At 36.5% G+C, this 16,272-nt stretch overlaps 1 protein-coding gene across 1 annotated transcript; it reads left to right on the forward strand.

Annotated features, from left to right (window-relative positions):
* The first annotated feature begins 335 nt into the window (after positions 1 to 335).
* LOC136753071 (type-1 angiotensin II receptor) lies at positions 336 to 15,456 on the forward strand. Its single transcript, XM_066708889.1, has 2 exons — positions 336 to 423; positions 10,495 to 15,456. Exon 2 carries the CDS (start codon positions 10,605 to 10,607, stop codon positions 11,664 to 11,666), a length of 1,062 nt encoding a protein of 353 aa, XP_066564986.1. The 5' UTR covers positions 336 to 423; positions 10,495 to 10,604; the 3' UTR covers positions 11,667 to 15,456.
* Positions 15,457 to 16,272: the final 816 nt, after the last annotated feature.

Below are 16,272 nucleotides of genomic sequence, written 5' to 3' on the forward strand. Positions count from 1 at the left end.
TTACAGCTGGCACATCATTGCAGGAGAAAACAAAAATATTGGCCATGATAACCAGTGAAAACCAATCCCGCTTCCAGCTTCCTTTCTCAACAACCTGATGTGGTTCAAATGCTATGGAGGTGACAGAGCTATTAATACAACCACTCAGAATGCCAGTCACTGGACTGCTTTTAAAGTGGTCACTTGTGAATAAAGACAAGAGAGCTTTTAAAATGGTGGCTGATGGAGGGTTCCCAGATTGGAGTAGGGCTGTACCATGAGAGAAGTGTGTGCGGGGGTGGGGGGCTGAGCTGAGAACTGATGAGCAGTGTGCCTCTGTTCACAGTATCAGAGTACAACTTATTTGTCCAGCAAAGTTACATAAGGAGCGCTCAACACCAGAAGATCACAGATCCTCTCACAGCATCTAAAGCGTCTTGCAAGGTAAGGAAAATAATGTATAAGTTAATTTTAAGTTAACATGGCTTTTTCTGATACAGCTTGTGTTTTATTGTATGTTATTTCTTCTATACTATAGGTCAAATATGTATAATTGTTTATTAAAGTGTGATCTCTGGACAGTTGTGATAGTTTGGTTTTTCATCAGTCTCCATTCATTCCACAGCAAAAGGCTACATTCCCTTTTTCAATATTTCATATATGTTTAAGGGTTTTTCATTTGATTCAGGTAAAGGAAACTTTTAGACTTCCACCTTACTGTAAATAGCAAAAACATGAGAACCATTTCCTGACTTTGTCATATGATTAAAGTATATTTCTGTGAATTATTTACAATACATATATTATAGCATGCACATATAACATTGACAAGTTATATGAATGTTTGTGTTTCGTTTATTGTAATGGATGTTAACACAAATCCCAAAATAAATTGTCTTTTGCAAAGTAAGGCATGGGAAATATATATTTGGCTTGTTGTAAAGAAATAAAATAAATGAAAATGTAATTTTAGAAACTACTTTGTCATTTATCTTTAGTGCATAAAAAATGCAGGAAATTGTGCTTTGCGAATCAAGGCTTCTTCAATCTGATTTTCAGTCTAAAGATTTTTTTCTTTTTAAATTTTTCATCTTTTTGTTGTTGTTGTTGTTATTTGTTTTTTTCCCAGTTCTTTTTCCTTGCGTCCTGATTTTCTATTAGAAACACCAGTGCAACTTACTGTAAAACGTCCAGTACTCGCCGGGTCTCAAACAGCAGCCGGTCTCCAGTCGCCGGGTTGATTTGCATAACCATGTAAACAAAACGCCGGTTTACGTTAGATAGTGTCTCTATTTGTTGCGTTATGACGCGATGCGCACCTGCAAACAACCAAGCAGTGACAATATCCACAATAAACAATTACAAACATACACACACACACACACATATATATATATATATATATATATATATATATATATATATATATAGAGAGAGAGAGAGAGAGAGAGAGAGAGAGAGAGAGAGAGAGAGAGAGAGAGATTTGTTTGCTGTCAATTGTGCTGATTGAACTGTCAATTGCGACATAGACAATGCATTAATTAAGTATAATGTGGATGGTTTGGTTTAAAGACTATTTCCACAGTTTTGTTGAAGTGCTTTGTGTTTATTTAGCGAGAGTTCACAGTATATCGAATATTAGACTGCTAACAGAATTGCCGGTATCTTGTTTTCAATCGAGTGTATCGTTCACCATACATTGAATGTGATTTGTTTACATCTTTGGAAAATAATAATTAAAAATAAATAAATAAAACCCTGGCCTATTAGTCTACTTTTACAATGAAGTAATGTTCCCATGCTCTTCTGATCTTCTTACCCTGCATGAGTCCGCAATGTCTTTTTATTTATGAATGTATAATACACAAGCTCCGGTCTCCAATTGACGCCGGGGTTTCTAGCACTTATGTGGAATAAACTCCGGGGGCGTTTAATTGAAGTTTTACGGTATTTACGTCAGCAAAGCGTACAAAATGTACAAAGAAAAGCCCTAAGTACACTGCTCACTGATGTTTCCTAATATACACAACGTTTTGTGAGTAAATTACTTAAATAAAACTACATTTAGACGTGATTGAGTCCCATGGGAGAATATTCTTACTCTGACTAAAAGGTCACAGATTTTCTTTTCCTTGGGTATAGTTTATTTAATAGCTTGGACAGATTCTCATTTCCTTAAGCATCTAAATCTTGTATTGTTTCGGCCCCTTGTGTAAGTGCATAAACCTTTTTATAACCTTTTATACACTCATTTAATGGGGTAAATTGCATCTAAAATCAACGTAATGCCCAAATTATACTTATGACATTGTTTGACATACACACACATATACACACGTATATATATAATACTTCGCTCTCAGGATAAAAGTAAACCCTTGAAATGGTGTGCTAATGAATAACTTCGATGATGATTAAACTTCCATTGCTTGTATTTATGATGGAACTCTCTTAGTAGTGCCATATGATGGTACTATAGCACTTGGTGCAAATAGCAAACTGATTATGTAAGTTAAACATATTTTTGTGTCCAAGATTCTACATCATACGCAGCGTTGGCAGTAGTTTGTTGTGGAAAAAGGCTAGTGCAGAATTTTTATCAATATTCTCAGTAACACCAACATTTGGTAGGAAGGTATTTGCAATACTCTGCATTGCCTGGTGTGGGATCAGATACATTTATGCAGGTGTATAGAAAATAAGAACATAGGAAAGTTTACAAATGAGAGGAGACCATCGTGCTCGTTTGGTGTCCATTAAAAACTGAGTGATCCAAGGATCCTATCCAGTCTATTTTTAAATGTTCCCAAATTTTCAGCTTCAACCACATCGCTGGGGAGTTTGTTCCAGATTGTGACTACTCTCTGTGTGAAGAAGTGTCTCCTGTTTTCTGTTTTGAATGCCTTTATTCCATGTGTGTCCCTGGGTGCGTGTGTCCCTGCTGATCTGGAAAAGCTCCTCTGGTTTGATGTGGTCGATGCCCACCTTGATTTTGAAGACTAGAATCAAGTCCCCATGTAGTCTCCTCTGTTCCAGGGTGAAAAGGTTCAGTTCCCTCAGTGTCTCCGAGTAGGACATTCCCTTCAGACCTGGAATAAGTCTGGTTGCTCTCCTCTGAACTGCCTCTAGAGCAGCGATATCTATCTTGAAGTGTGGAGCCCAGAACTGTACACAGTATTCCAGATGAGGTCTAACTAGTGCATTGTACAGTCTTAACATTACTTCCCTTGTTTTAAATTCTACACTTTTGACAATATACCCTAACATTGTTTGCCTTTTTTATTGCTTCCCCACATTGTTTGGATGGAGAAAGTGAGGAGTCCACATAGACTCCTAGGTCTTTCTCATGTGATACTTCATCTAGTTCTATTCCTCCCATAGTGTAATTATACTGGACATTTTTGTTACCTGCATGTATTACCTTGCACTTGTCCACAATGAATTTCATCTGCCAGGTGTCGGCCCACAACTGAATATTATCTAAGTCCCTTTGAATAGCCTGTGCTGCTGAGATCTGCTGAGCCACCTATTTTAGTATCATTGGCAAATTTGACAAGTTTGCTAACTATCCCAGAGTCCAGATCATGAATATAGATTAGAAAAAGCAAAGGCCCTAGTTCTGATCCCTGTGGAACTCCACTAACAACCTCACTCCAGTTAGAAGCAACTCCTTTAATCGACACCCTCTGTTTCCTATACATCAACCAGTTCATAATCGATCTACTTACATTACCCAGAATACCTACAGCTTCCAATTTGAGGATCAGTCTCTGGTGTGGAACCTTATCAAAAGCTTTTTGAAAATCTAAGTATATCATATCATATGCTTTCACATGATCTACAGCTGCAGTTACATGTTCAAAAAATTCGAATAAATTAGTAAGACATGATCTGCCTCATCTAAACCCATGTTGACTATCTCCAAGAATATGGTTTTCATTAAGATGCTCCTCTATTTTCTGTCTAATAATTTTTTCAAACATTTTACAGGTGATGCAAGTGAGACTGATTGGTCTGTAATTTCCTGGCTCAGTTTTGTCCCCTTTCTTGTGGATTGGTATGACATTTGCTGTCTTCCAGTCAGTTGGCACATCCCCTGTTCTAAGTGTCATTTGGAATATTTGAGTTAGTGGCCTAAAAGTAATTTCCCTCATTTCTTTAAGTACTGTTGGAAATATACCATCTGGCCCAGGTGATTTGTTTGATTTTAATTCTGCTAGTCCCTTTAGTACATCCTCCTCATTTATCCTGATCTCTCTTAGGGTTTGACTGGACTGATTGTTAACCTGTGGCATGTAATCCGTTTTTTCTTTTGTAAAAACCTCTGTGAAATATTAATTGAGAACATTTGCCATATCTTGTTCATTTTCCAGGATACGTCAATTTTTGCCCTTTATCTGTTTCACTTCCTCCTTTATTGACCTCTTGCTGTTGTAGTATTGAAAACAGCCCTTTGCATTAGTTTTAGCTCCTAGAGCTATGTTTCTTACTATTTCCCTCTTTGCTTTCCTGATCCATTTCTTAAGATCTCTTTGCAGTTCAACATATTCTATGTTTTTAGTTTCATCTCTATCCCTTTTGTATGCGCTATACAACATTTTATTTCTCTTGATATTTTTTTGCATACCTCTATTAAACAATTTAAGCCAATGTTTTTTGGTCCTCAATTTGCTAAGTTTTGGTACAAATTTCCCACCCCCTCTTCGATTTTGCCTGTCTCTCCTAAACTGTGTGTATCCTTCCAACTTGTATTCATCCCCATTGTTTTCTGTAAGCCATGTTTCGGTCACTCCTACAACACCATAGTCACCCGCCAGCACTGTGGCTTCTAGGTCTAACATCATGTTCCTTATACTCCTGGCATTGAGGTACAAACACTTCAGGACTTTCCTACTAGCAGTTTCCCTTTGTTTTCTTCCCTTAGTGGAACATCTCCCATTGCCAGAGCTCCCTGCCCCCTGGTCCGTAGTTTAAAAGATTCTCAATTACTCAGTACATACCCTCTCCCAATGCATTATCCCCCCTTCTGTTCAGATGTAGACCGTATTGTGAGCTAAAGGCCAGTTACAGACATTAAAGACCTTAAATCTTTGGTAAACATACTAAAAGTACTGCTATGGCATAAAGTAGAGTTAAAAGTGTAATCCATTCATAATCAATTGGTCACTTGAAACTCTTCAGTTTATACAAAATATGAATGTTGTGCCTGTTCCTACTGCAATTAAGAAATTAAATCTTAAATCTGCAGAGATACTTGGTAAGAATATTAATTTATAGCAGATGTTTTTATCCAAAAAGTCTAGGAGTGATCTATGCTAACACGCTCAACAACACCTTGTATGTCCATCTCTTCTGAAGGACTAGGTGAGGGTGGGCCAAGTGCATGACTAGCTCAGGGTGACAATCAGAAAGTTACTGGAAAAGTTGATGCTTGAACTTTGGTTACTAGTTATTTTACCTCAACCACTCTGCTACCTAGATCCTTCTGTCACAAGCAGCTGTTCAGTATCAGCCACTACTGCAACATGTTTGAAACTGGTGTCCCCTTCATAAATAAAACAGCTTGTATGAAACTGCGTGTACTACAGATATTAACAGATTATAATTTTCTAATTAAACACTTATAGAAACTATACAGCCCCCTTTTGTATACAATTGTTTCTTATAAATATTTTGAAACATTTTTGTAGGTTAAACTTGACTATCCTTTAATGGTCTTTTCACAATAGGTTGTGTTTGTTTGGCTTCCTGTCTATCATCACCTTAGGTTAAAGATTCAATCCAATTCTATCCTGAATAATCCCAGCCCTAACCTTGCCCAACATAGCAAAATTTATTGTTGTTAATTTATGTATTAAATGTATTATTTTTCTTAAATTCAGCATCTCTACATGTATGGCAGCCATTCCATTCCATTCATATTTTTATTTGGAATTAGGGAGAAATGTTGTCAGTAGTTTATAGATTAAAACAAAAATGTTAATTTTACCCAAACACATACCTATAAATAGTAAAACCAGAGAAACTGATAACTGATGCAGTGGTCTCTTATTTTTTTCCAGAGCTGTATATATATATATATATATATATATATATATATATATATATATATATATATATTAAATCAAGGAATGGTAGTAGGTTGTCAATATGTCAGTTTTATTTATTGATCGATTTATTTATTTGTTTATATATATTATCTTAAATAGCAAACTGCAATACATACATTCTTCTGTTATCTCCTTCTTAAAATGTAAAAGGCAAGAAAACTAAACCAAAGCTGCCTCTTTACATATACATTTCCATACCTGTCTTTATCTTTGTGCCATATTTTTTGCAACAGCCTACTGATTAAATGCACAGTGTTTTCCTTCAGGGCTTTAGTACAAGCCAGGAACTTAAAACTTGAACAGAAACATGTGCAGAAAATCTCAGAAAATTAAAAACAAAAAAATTGAGATACAAAACTATTTTGAATTTAAATTTTAAAAAATCAAAAATAGTATTGCATATTTTTGTATGCCATTATCTGCAGCCCAGGACTCATAATCATTAACTAAAGAAAACTTAGAAATCTAGCTTGTGACATCTGTGTCATTCATTTTATTGCAAACTCGGTCTTGAGAGGAAACAAAGTGAGTGATATTTCATAATTTTGTTGCCTTTGGCACCATGACATCTTCCAGATGCAATAATCCAGCACATCTGCAACTAATATCTTTGTTAGTTTACACAGGAAGTTATTTTTCAAAGAATGCATTAACTGTGCAGCTTAGTAGCACACTCCTTCATACACCGAGACAACCGTACAGCATGTGCAAACGGGGTCAAGATTTCAGGCATTTACAGATAGCTAGTCAGGTTCTTATTCAGTATTATACCATATTATGAATTGTATATATACAGACGGGTGACAGATTAAAGGAAAAACCAACATAAATTGTCTCAGTAAGGTGTTGGGCCAACACAAGCCGCCAGAACAGTTTCAATGCTCTTGGCACAGATTCTACAAGTCTCTGAACTCTACTGTAGGGATGGAACACCATTCATCCAAAAGATATTCCCTCATTTGGTGTTTTGATGATGGTGCTGGAGAGTGATGTCTAACATGTCGGTTCAAAATCTCCCATAGGTGTTCAATTGGGTTGAGAACTGGGCCTGCTCAGCATTTTTATACATACCACAGAGCATGATAGGATTTTAATTGCTTTATTGTATCATGTAGTACACCTCTTTAGAGGCATCTGCATTTGTCATGTTCCTCCACTCATTTATTCAGGTTCTTCCTTTAATTTGTCACCCATCTGTATAGTCAGGGAATCACAGAACAATCACACTTGCCTGTCCCCTACACCCATAAGGCTATAAAACACTCTTTCTGTAACAAACTCCTTCTTTAACAGTCTCCACTGCAGGGAATTCAGTGTACATAGTCTAGTCTTGGAGTGGTCATATTCACTCCAGCCCACGTTAGAAATGTTCCCCAATCAGTCCTCCTGGGTCCACACCTTAAACAATCCTGCTGCACTGAAGCCCAGTTGTCACAAACACCTTCTCCCACATACCAGCTATTTCTCCCTTTTAGCAAAGCATCACTATGTAGAAAACTAGGTAGCTGATATCAAATAACAACTTGTTGCAGTACGAAGACTAATAAGGTGGTCCACTAGTAATGGAAAGGGAAGGTTACCAGATTATTACAGGTTCAAACCATAGTTCTTCATCTGACACCTTGAGCAAGTCCTTTGAATGAGATGGAAGATGTAAGATGTTTTGATAGGAGCTGTTATGAAGGCATTTTTCACGAGTGGTTCAGGACCAAAAGCTCCACTAGTTTGCGGGACAGTGGAACATTTTCCAAGCCTCAAAGTCTCTGAGCTGCCACAGCATTGAGCCCCAATTACATTATCAGCCACTGCAGTGGTCCTGTTGATTGGACTCCCCTCCTCCTCTGCTGGGGACTGGAGGAACTGTGACTGCCCCTAGGCTGAAGTCTGGCACTATCACGTTAGTACTGCTGGGATTCTCTAGGGAGACCGTATAGATACAGCTCTCCAGATTTTGTGCTAATTGCCATGATGACTAAATAAAAGCTTTCCACCTTGCTCTAAAAAAAAAGAATGTCTAAGACAGTATTTGTATTTAATTGAAAGATAATTGAAAAGGAATGGTCTGTTTTGACAACAAGCAGCCAGCAGGTTTTTCACTGTGTCAATAGCAAATAAATAAATAAATTACTATTGATGTTTGTATTTATTTATTTGAGGTATTTCAATCTAACAATTAGAAGATATAAACAAGGGCAGACATTGCTGTACCAAATATGTACTGTGAGGCATTTTCTATTTTAAAGTACATCTCGTCCTGCTACAATCCTTGTCTTATCTCTGCAACTCTATTTATGGGGTGACAATTAATGTGGATCAGTAGCTTGACAAACACTAGACACCCTAGAGCTTTCAATGAGTCACAGATAAGTGTCAACAGGAAATGAATATGAGAACTCCTTTTTAATTTTTTTTCCCTTTGACATCTGTTGCATGTCCGTCTCCAAATGCTCACAGGTTCTGCCAAATAGAACACTCTACTAAAGTCTAAAGTCACGTGCTTGTTTTCTGCTTTTCACAATGATATCCTGATCAAGGTTTTATTTTAATCTTTTTTTCTGGCTGTATGTTTTCAACCTTTATTTTCTGTGACTTTATGTTGGATAATAGCAAATTACAAATGTGTACTTGACAGCAGATATTTTCATGGGTACAAGAAATATTATCTGACCAAAAATATCCTGTGCTGGAGACCATATAAATTGAGCTCTGTCACATATGAATACCCCAAAGTAAGCTCATAATAAATCTGCTTAGTTACCAAAGATTTGAATAAATAATAATTTAATTACTTTGAATCTTGATACAGATGGGTCATTTCCCCTGTCTTGTTGTCCATGTGGAATTGTTCGTTTAGAGTTTATTTTTAAATGAAGAACCAGACTGACGCCTTGTGGTATTTCACTGATACTGCAGGTCAACCCTCCCTTGTACATTCTAATGCAGCAATTTTCTTAGAAAGAAAAATACTTTTACACACGTTGCATGCTAATATACAGCAGGGTATAATAAATAAATATATATTATGTTATTTTGTTAGGTGTTATATTAATATTAATAATAATAATAATAATAATAATAATAATAATAATAATAATAATAATAATAACATATGTTCTAATTGGGACAATTTTAAAGCCGTTATTAAACAATAATGTGAAAGTCAGTGAAAATAAAACGCCTTTTATTTTTAAATGTATTATTTCATTTTTTGTTGTTTTTAACTAAGCTTTTCGTTTAGCAAGATGTACTGTTGTTATTTATGTTTGTGCTCTTAAGCTAAAATACCATTCTACAATGAACAAATTTCAAGGGAAGCTATCAATATTTCTAAATTACAGGTGGTGGGAAGTCAGTAGATTACCTGTAAAAAAGATACAATGGAAGTGCAGAAAAGGAAATTATATTATAAAAAGCTAATATATATATATATATTTCTCTGTGTTAGTTGGAAGGTTTGGTTTTGCACAAGGTTAACTTCATGCTCAGTTCATTCTAGCAGGTTGGGTTTTCTCACACATTAGGGTTACTATTCCAGAGTGTCTAGCCGTTCTGTTTATTTAGGTGTCTGCTGAGCAGATATTCTCAGGTGCAGGAAGTACAGATGAACATAAGAGTTATTCTTAGAAAATTGTCACCCAGAGAATGTTAATCTCAATATTAACCCAGACACATTTTAGTAATACATTTGTTTTGGATAATAAAAGGCATGTTTATTAATTACTGTATAAATTAGAATACAAAACTTATTTTTTTAAGAAAACATCAACTCCCTTAGCAAGTGAGATGATAGCATACATTTACTATTGTCGTGCATTATGCATATTTATAGCAGGGTTAAATATAGGCATTTTTATGTGCCTATGAATCCTTATTTTGATGGATGGTGTGCTAAGAGATTTAACCCCTATGTTTTATATAGTCCTATCTTTGTGTTTTGATAGATTGTCAAGTTAGACATGCAGTACACAGAAATCACTCCTTACAGATTCATTCAAGTAAATAGTAGTGCAAAATCATATTGAGGAAATATGGACAATATTAGGACAATAAGTCTTATGTGTGCTCTTTGTAAGAGTGTTTTACTTTAGTAATGCATCTAGACAGTCAACATAATGATCAGTGATGTGATTAGTAATAATACAATGCTCATATTTTAGTACTGGGAAGAAAATATGAATTTTAGAAACTGGTGGTAATGTGTTCTTAAAGTAAAACAGTCCCCAATGGTGAATTAATGTTTAATGACAAGGTGTAAAAATAAATACATCCCAGAAATGTTAAAATGCTTGTAAAACTGAAGTTTACAGTGTGTGTGTGTGCGTGTGTGTGTGTGTGTGTGTGTTTGTGTGTGTGTGTGGTGGGGGTGATAACAGATTGTTTGACATCTGTGTTGTGTTCTTCACAGGAAGCTGAGTGCACTCCACCCTGAGACTCCTTCCAGAGGTGGAAGACCTATCCCCCAGTTTGAAGGACAAATTGGTCATACCTTAAACACATAGGAGTAAAAGCAAAGTGATGAATTCCACAAAGGAAGTTTCATTGAACTGCAGCCGGTCTGGGAGGCACACCTTTGTTTTCACTTTGATCCCTGTAGTGTACAGCTGTAACTTCATTATAGGCATAGTGGGGAACAGTATGGTGGTGGCAGCCATTTACTGTTACATTAAATTGAAAACAGTCGCCAATGTCTTCATACTCAACCTGGCTTTGTCTGACCTCACGTTCCTGATCACTCTGCCACTGTGGGCCACTTACACAGCCATGGGCTACCAGTGGCCTTTCGGGGCTTTCTTTTGCAAAGCCAGTGCTGGTTTGGTGACGTTCAACCTGTACACCAGCGTGTTCCTGCTCACTGGCATGAGCATTGACCGATACCTGGCCATCGTGCACCCAGTGAAGTCCCGCCCAAGACGCACTGTGTTCTACGCCCGCATCACCTGCATTTTAATCTGGATCTTCTCCTTCCTGCTGAGCGTGCCGTCCATATGGTTCCGTGACATCATCTACTTGAAAAGCCTCAACATCACTGTGTGCGGGTTCCTGTACGAGAAAGACAAACTTAATCACATCTTGGTAGGTGTGGGCCTAATCAAGAGCATCTTCGGCTTTCTGATTCCCTTTGTGATCATCATAACCTGCTACTGCCTCATCGGGAAGGCCCTCCTAGAAGCCTATCAGATCCAGAAGACCAAGTCCCGCAGCGACGAGGTCCTCATGATGCTGGCAGCCGTCGTTGTTGCTTTCTTCCTGTGTTGGGTGCCACACCAGATATTCCACTTAATGGACTTGCTGGCTCACCTGCACATCATCAAGAATTGTCGCATTCTTGACATTGTCGACACTGTCATGCCGTTCACCATCTGCATTGCTTACCTAAACAGCTGCCTCAACCCCATCCTTTACGGGTTTGTGGGGAATAATTTCCGAAAACACTTAATTCGCCTGCTGAGGTGCGCACCTCCCATAACCAGCTCCCACCCCAGTCTTTCTACCAAAATGAGTTCAATTTCCTATAGGGGGTTGGAAACATTGCATTTAACAGCAAATAAACCTATTCCCTTATGTGATGCCAGATAATTCTAGAACAGCAGCAAATGGTATTTAATTCATTTTTCTATAGGGAAAATGTTTGGGGTTGCAGGGCTGAAACCACTTTCTAACATAAAGGACCTGGAGGTGTCAGCACAAGCAGGGGAAAACTTTAACCCAAATATATATTTCAGAAAAATCACAGACACTAAAATTATATTTTTTTAATTTGGGTTCAAACACATGAAAAATACATTAATAAAAAAAACAGAAATTGTGATGAGAAAAGCAATCAAAATGGTGAAAGAGAAAGGCCCAAGGTAAATAAAAAAACCAGACACAACCACAAACTGCAAATTCCTGGATTTAGTTTAGTATCATAGTTTTGGGTGAAAGGAGAACATTTCTTGCAAACAATGGTGGATGGGTCAAAAATTTGATTTAATCCTGGCCTAAGACTAGTTTAAATATGATACAGTCTATTACGATGAGTAATTTTTTTAATAAATCTTGAATTTTAGTACACTTTCTTTTTCCATACCTCTGTGTTCTTTCTGTAATTCTTGTGAGCAAAGTTGAAAAGGGTTCAGTTGAGAGAATTGTTTCTACTTGGACACAACTTGATGCCCCATTGAAACATCGTTTTTATTTCTGAATTATTGGAGAGGAAAATGCTCTTTCAAATGATCTCCAAGACTTTTCTGGAAAGTATTTAGATCTTTCTGTTTGATCTCAGAATCCTGCTCCTAAAAAAGCTGATGTGTTGTAAAGTATGCAGCATTCCATTGTTCTGTACCAAATGTAATCCATTTGTAGCTCCCAGAGTGTGCTGCGTTGTGTGTATTGTCTTATTTCTATAAGCCTTGTTTCAAGTAGCTGGTAACATAAATAATATACTTCTGCACATCATATATTTTACTTTTATTACAATGTATCAGGTTTTTCCACTTGGCTCACTCTTTAGATGGAAATATGAAATGGAACTTGGCCGAGACTAAATCAAAACTTTGATCCACAAATTCCAAACTACAGGGGACAGGTTTCTGTTTGACAGAATCATCCTGCGTCTTACTCAGTGGCCAGATAGGCATCAACATTTGAAATTGCACTTGGCATATGGGTCTTTGGCCTAGGCCTATACCAAATTCTGACCTATCCATTTATTGCAGATATGTATCCAATTGATTGTCAGAAGCCATTTGCTTCTACTTGTATATAATACCCAATACAGGAGATACAGACTGGTGGCAAATTAAAGGAAAATTCAACATAAAGGTGTTGGGCCACCACGAGCTGCCAGAACAGCTTCAATGATCTTGGCACAGATTCAACGAGTCTCTGGGACTCTACTGGAGGGATGGAACACCATTCTTCCAAAAGATATTCCCTCATTTCGTGTTTTGATGATGATGGTAGTGGTGGTAGAGAGCGCTGTCTAAAACGTTGGTCCAGAATCTTTAATAGGTGTTCAATTGGGTTGAGAACTGTTTGTAATTAGTGATTTGTTGGGGGAGGACAAAGTTTAGATTTTTATCTGGGTCCTAGTTTTTATGTAACCTGGTCTTTTGACATAGTACATATGCCCAGCCAAAGACCCCCATTTAAACTCAAACATATTTAATTCACTTTTTCTGCCGACCAGTGAATTCACAATTTTTATGTTATTTTCAGCCTAATCTTACCCCCAATTAAAAAATAAAAATCTGCCTTAATTTATTTTAATGTATTTATGAAACGTGTGTGAATGCATGTCTGTGAGATTAAGAACAGCATGAACTAGAACCAACGTATGTACAGAGTGCTTCGTTACTCAGATATAGTCTAAACATGTACAGAGTTATTTTTGTTGTTTAAATTTTATGAGCTATTTAGGGCTGTTACAGATGCTAATTCCAGTAGCTTTCTCATAACAAAATTTAAAAAATATAAAAACATGCACGGAATTAATACCAAACAGAATCTGAAGTTTACATTCATGACAAACTTTTTGTTTTTTAATTAGGGTGATGGTATGTTTTATGCACAGTACTACACTGTAAAACCTGTATATTTACAACTTTGTGAGAAGTCAAATTTGATTGTGTTAGAGTTTTAAAAGAATTTAAAATAATGTAATACAAAAAAAAAAAAATGTTAGTGTGATGTTAGAGCCTGCAGTTAAATTATAATCTGTCTGATCTAATATAGATTGTTTTTAAAAAGGGAACTAGCTTTTGTTTAGGCTGTTTAGGCCTATTGTGAACTTGGGCTTTTCCTTGTTCCTTCTTGCAGATTTTTGTTTCTGCATTATAATCTTATCAATACCATGTGATTGTGGAACCCACTTACAGTACTTTATTATATAAATATGTGATAGTTTGATGCTGGGGTATTGTTAATTCTGAACTACTCATTTTGGTATGAAAGGTGTTTCTTCTACTGTAACATTTGCTATTGATGTAAAATATCTGTCAAGTGTTTTAAGAGTATTTTCCTGTGATGGCTGCTATCCATGTATTGACATGAATTCCATTGTACAGTATGGGTGGCAAACGCAGTCATGTATTTGTCTAGTTAGGAGTTTTGAGTTATGAGTCTAGTTAGGAGTGAAATGCTATGATTCATTTAGACAGCCACATTTGCAAAGACTGCAGCAATGAAGATTTCCTGCCTTGGCCTTCTACAAACCTAAGGGAGACCGACAATTTACAGTTAACTTTGAGAGAGATTTGGCCCCTACAAAATAAATAAACAAATAAATACATAAATAAAACAAACTAAACCATAAAACAACAATGAAATCGTTGTTGTTTTTTTCCATTGCTCCATTCTGGCTCAGAAATACTCAGTCTGCTTCATACACAGGAGAAAATATGTCAAGGTTTAAACTGATTGGAGGAATCCCAGAAAAACTTCCATAAGATAGTTCTAGAAAATTCTAGAAAATATCAAGGACTGCTCTCATGATGTTGTCTTTATACAAATAGGGTCACACCTAAACAAAAGTATAAAATGGTGTTTCAGACTAAGGCAGTGGAAATTGAAGATAATGGGTTCAGATCAAATGGACTTTGATCATCTTGTATTGTGTTTCGGTGACTTATGTGATGTCCTTAAATAAATCCAGTTATAAAGATGGGGTATACAATGTACAACCATAACATACAGGGCATTGATTTGTCTTAGAATATTGCTGTTCTTGCTATAGTTGGAATGTTATGCTGTATTGTAGCATAATTCATATAAGGCAGATACCTTTTGTGGCTCTGTTGTAAATAATACATCTTGAATAAATCTGATAGCGTCACACTAAATATTAGGCAGGTATTAGCTTGATAACCAGCTATCTGGTAAGAAAGATAATTCTACAATATCTGTAAAAATCACTAATAATGTTATTTTTGTGGTTTGTTTATTGTTGTACTTAATGTAAGCATTACAAATTAGCAATGTTTATATGTCTTCATGTTTGTGACTTTTTGGTGCATGTACAGTTCAATGGAATGTGTTTAAAAAAATATTTCCATACATAACTTATGGTTTTGTGTGTTAATGTGTTATCTCCACCCAAGGCCTTTCTGACACAATTAAGCTTTCAAAACTAAGGTAAAGAGGCCATGATACTCTTGAATACACTACTAGTTGCTTACTTCTGAAAAAGTCTTCCTTAGTATGGCTGGCAAAAACTCTTGTTGAATGTACTAACATTAAAAAAAAAACACTTTCCAAGAAATTCAAATTAAGCTGTTTACATTAAAAGCATTAAAACAAATTACTAAAAGTAACTTCCTTGTTTTCTAAGGGATGTGCAAAGATTAGCTGTAGATACCAAGAGCAAAACTGTGACTCCCTTAGGTGTGAAAGTCTCCAGATGGCACTGCAAAACTGGGAAATGTAAACAGGTTCAGATGTAAGATACAGTAAGATTATAAGAACATAACATAAGAACTTAAGAACATTATAATAAATTAAAAGCACCATGCGTTGAGCTCATTGTTGCAGGTCACATCTCTCTTCAGAATCTATTTAATCCTGAAGAACCTTTTAAAGAAGTAAAGGAGGCTTTGAAATGCAAAAAATAATATATTTATTTAACAAGCCAGCTTGGGATTAATTTTGGGAAGGTCCCATCAGTTAGTCTCCCCGAACAATAGAATGTAACAGCATTTATCTAATCTATATTAATGATTATTCTAATCTACACCGATCAGCCATAACATTATGACCACTGACAGGTGAAGTGAATAACACTGATAATCTCGTTATCATGGCACCTGTCAGTGGGTGGGATATATTATGCAGCAAGTGAAGATTTTGTCCTCAAAGTTTATGTGTTAGAAGCAGGAAAAATGAGCAAGCGTAAGGATCTGAGTGACTTTGACAAGGGCCAAATTGTGATGGCTAGATGACTGGGTCAGAGCATCTCCAAACCTGCAGCTCTTGCGGTCTGCAGTGGTCAGTACCTATCAAAAGTGGTCCAAGGAAGGAAAAGCAGTGAACCGGCAACATGGGTGGCCAAGGCTCCAACAGACGAGCTACTGTAGCTCAAATTGCTGAAAAAGTTAATGCTGGTTCTGATAGAAAGGTGTCAGAACACACAGTGCATCGCAGTTTGTTGCGTATGGGGCTGCGTAGCTGTAGACCAGTCAGGGTGCCCATGCTGATCCCTGTCCAC

Source organism: Amia ocellicauda, chromosome 7 (assembly GCF_036373705.1).
Source record: "Amia ocellicauda isolate fAmiCal2 chromosome 7, fAmiCal2.hap1, whole genome shotgun sequence".
NCBI classification, from domain to species: domain Eukaryota; kingdom Metazoa; phylum Chordata; class Actinopteri; order Amiiformes; family Amiidae; genus Amia; species Amia ocellicauda.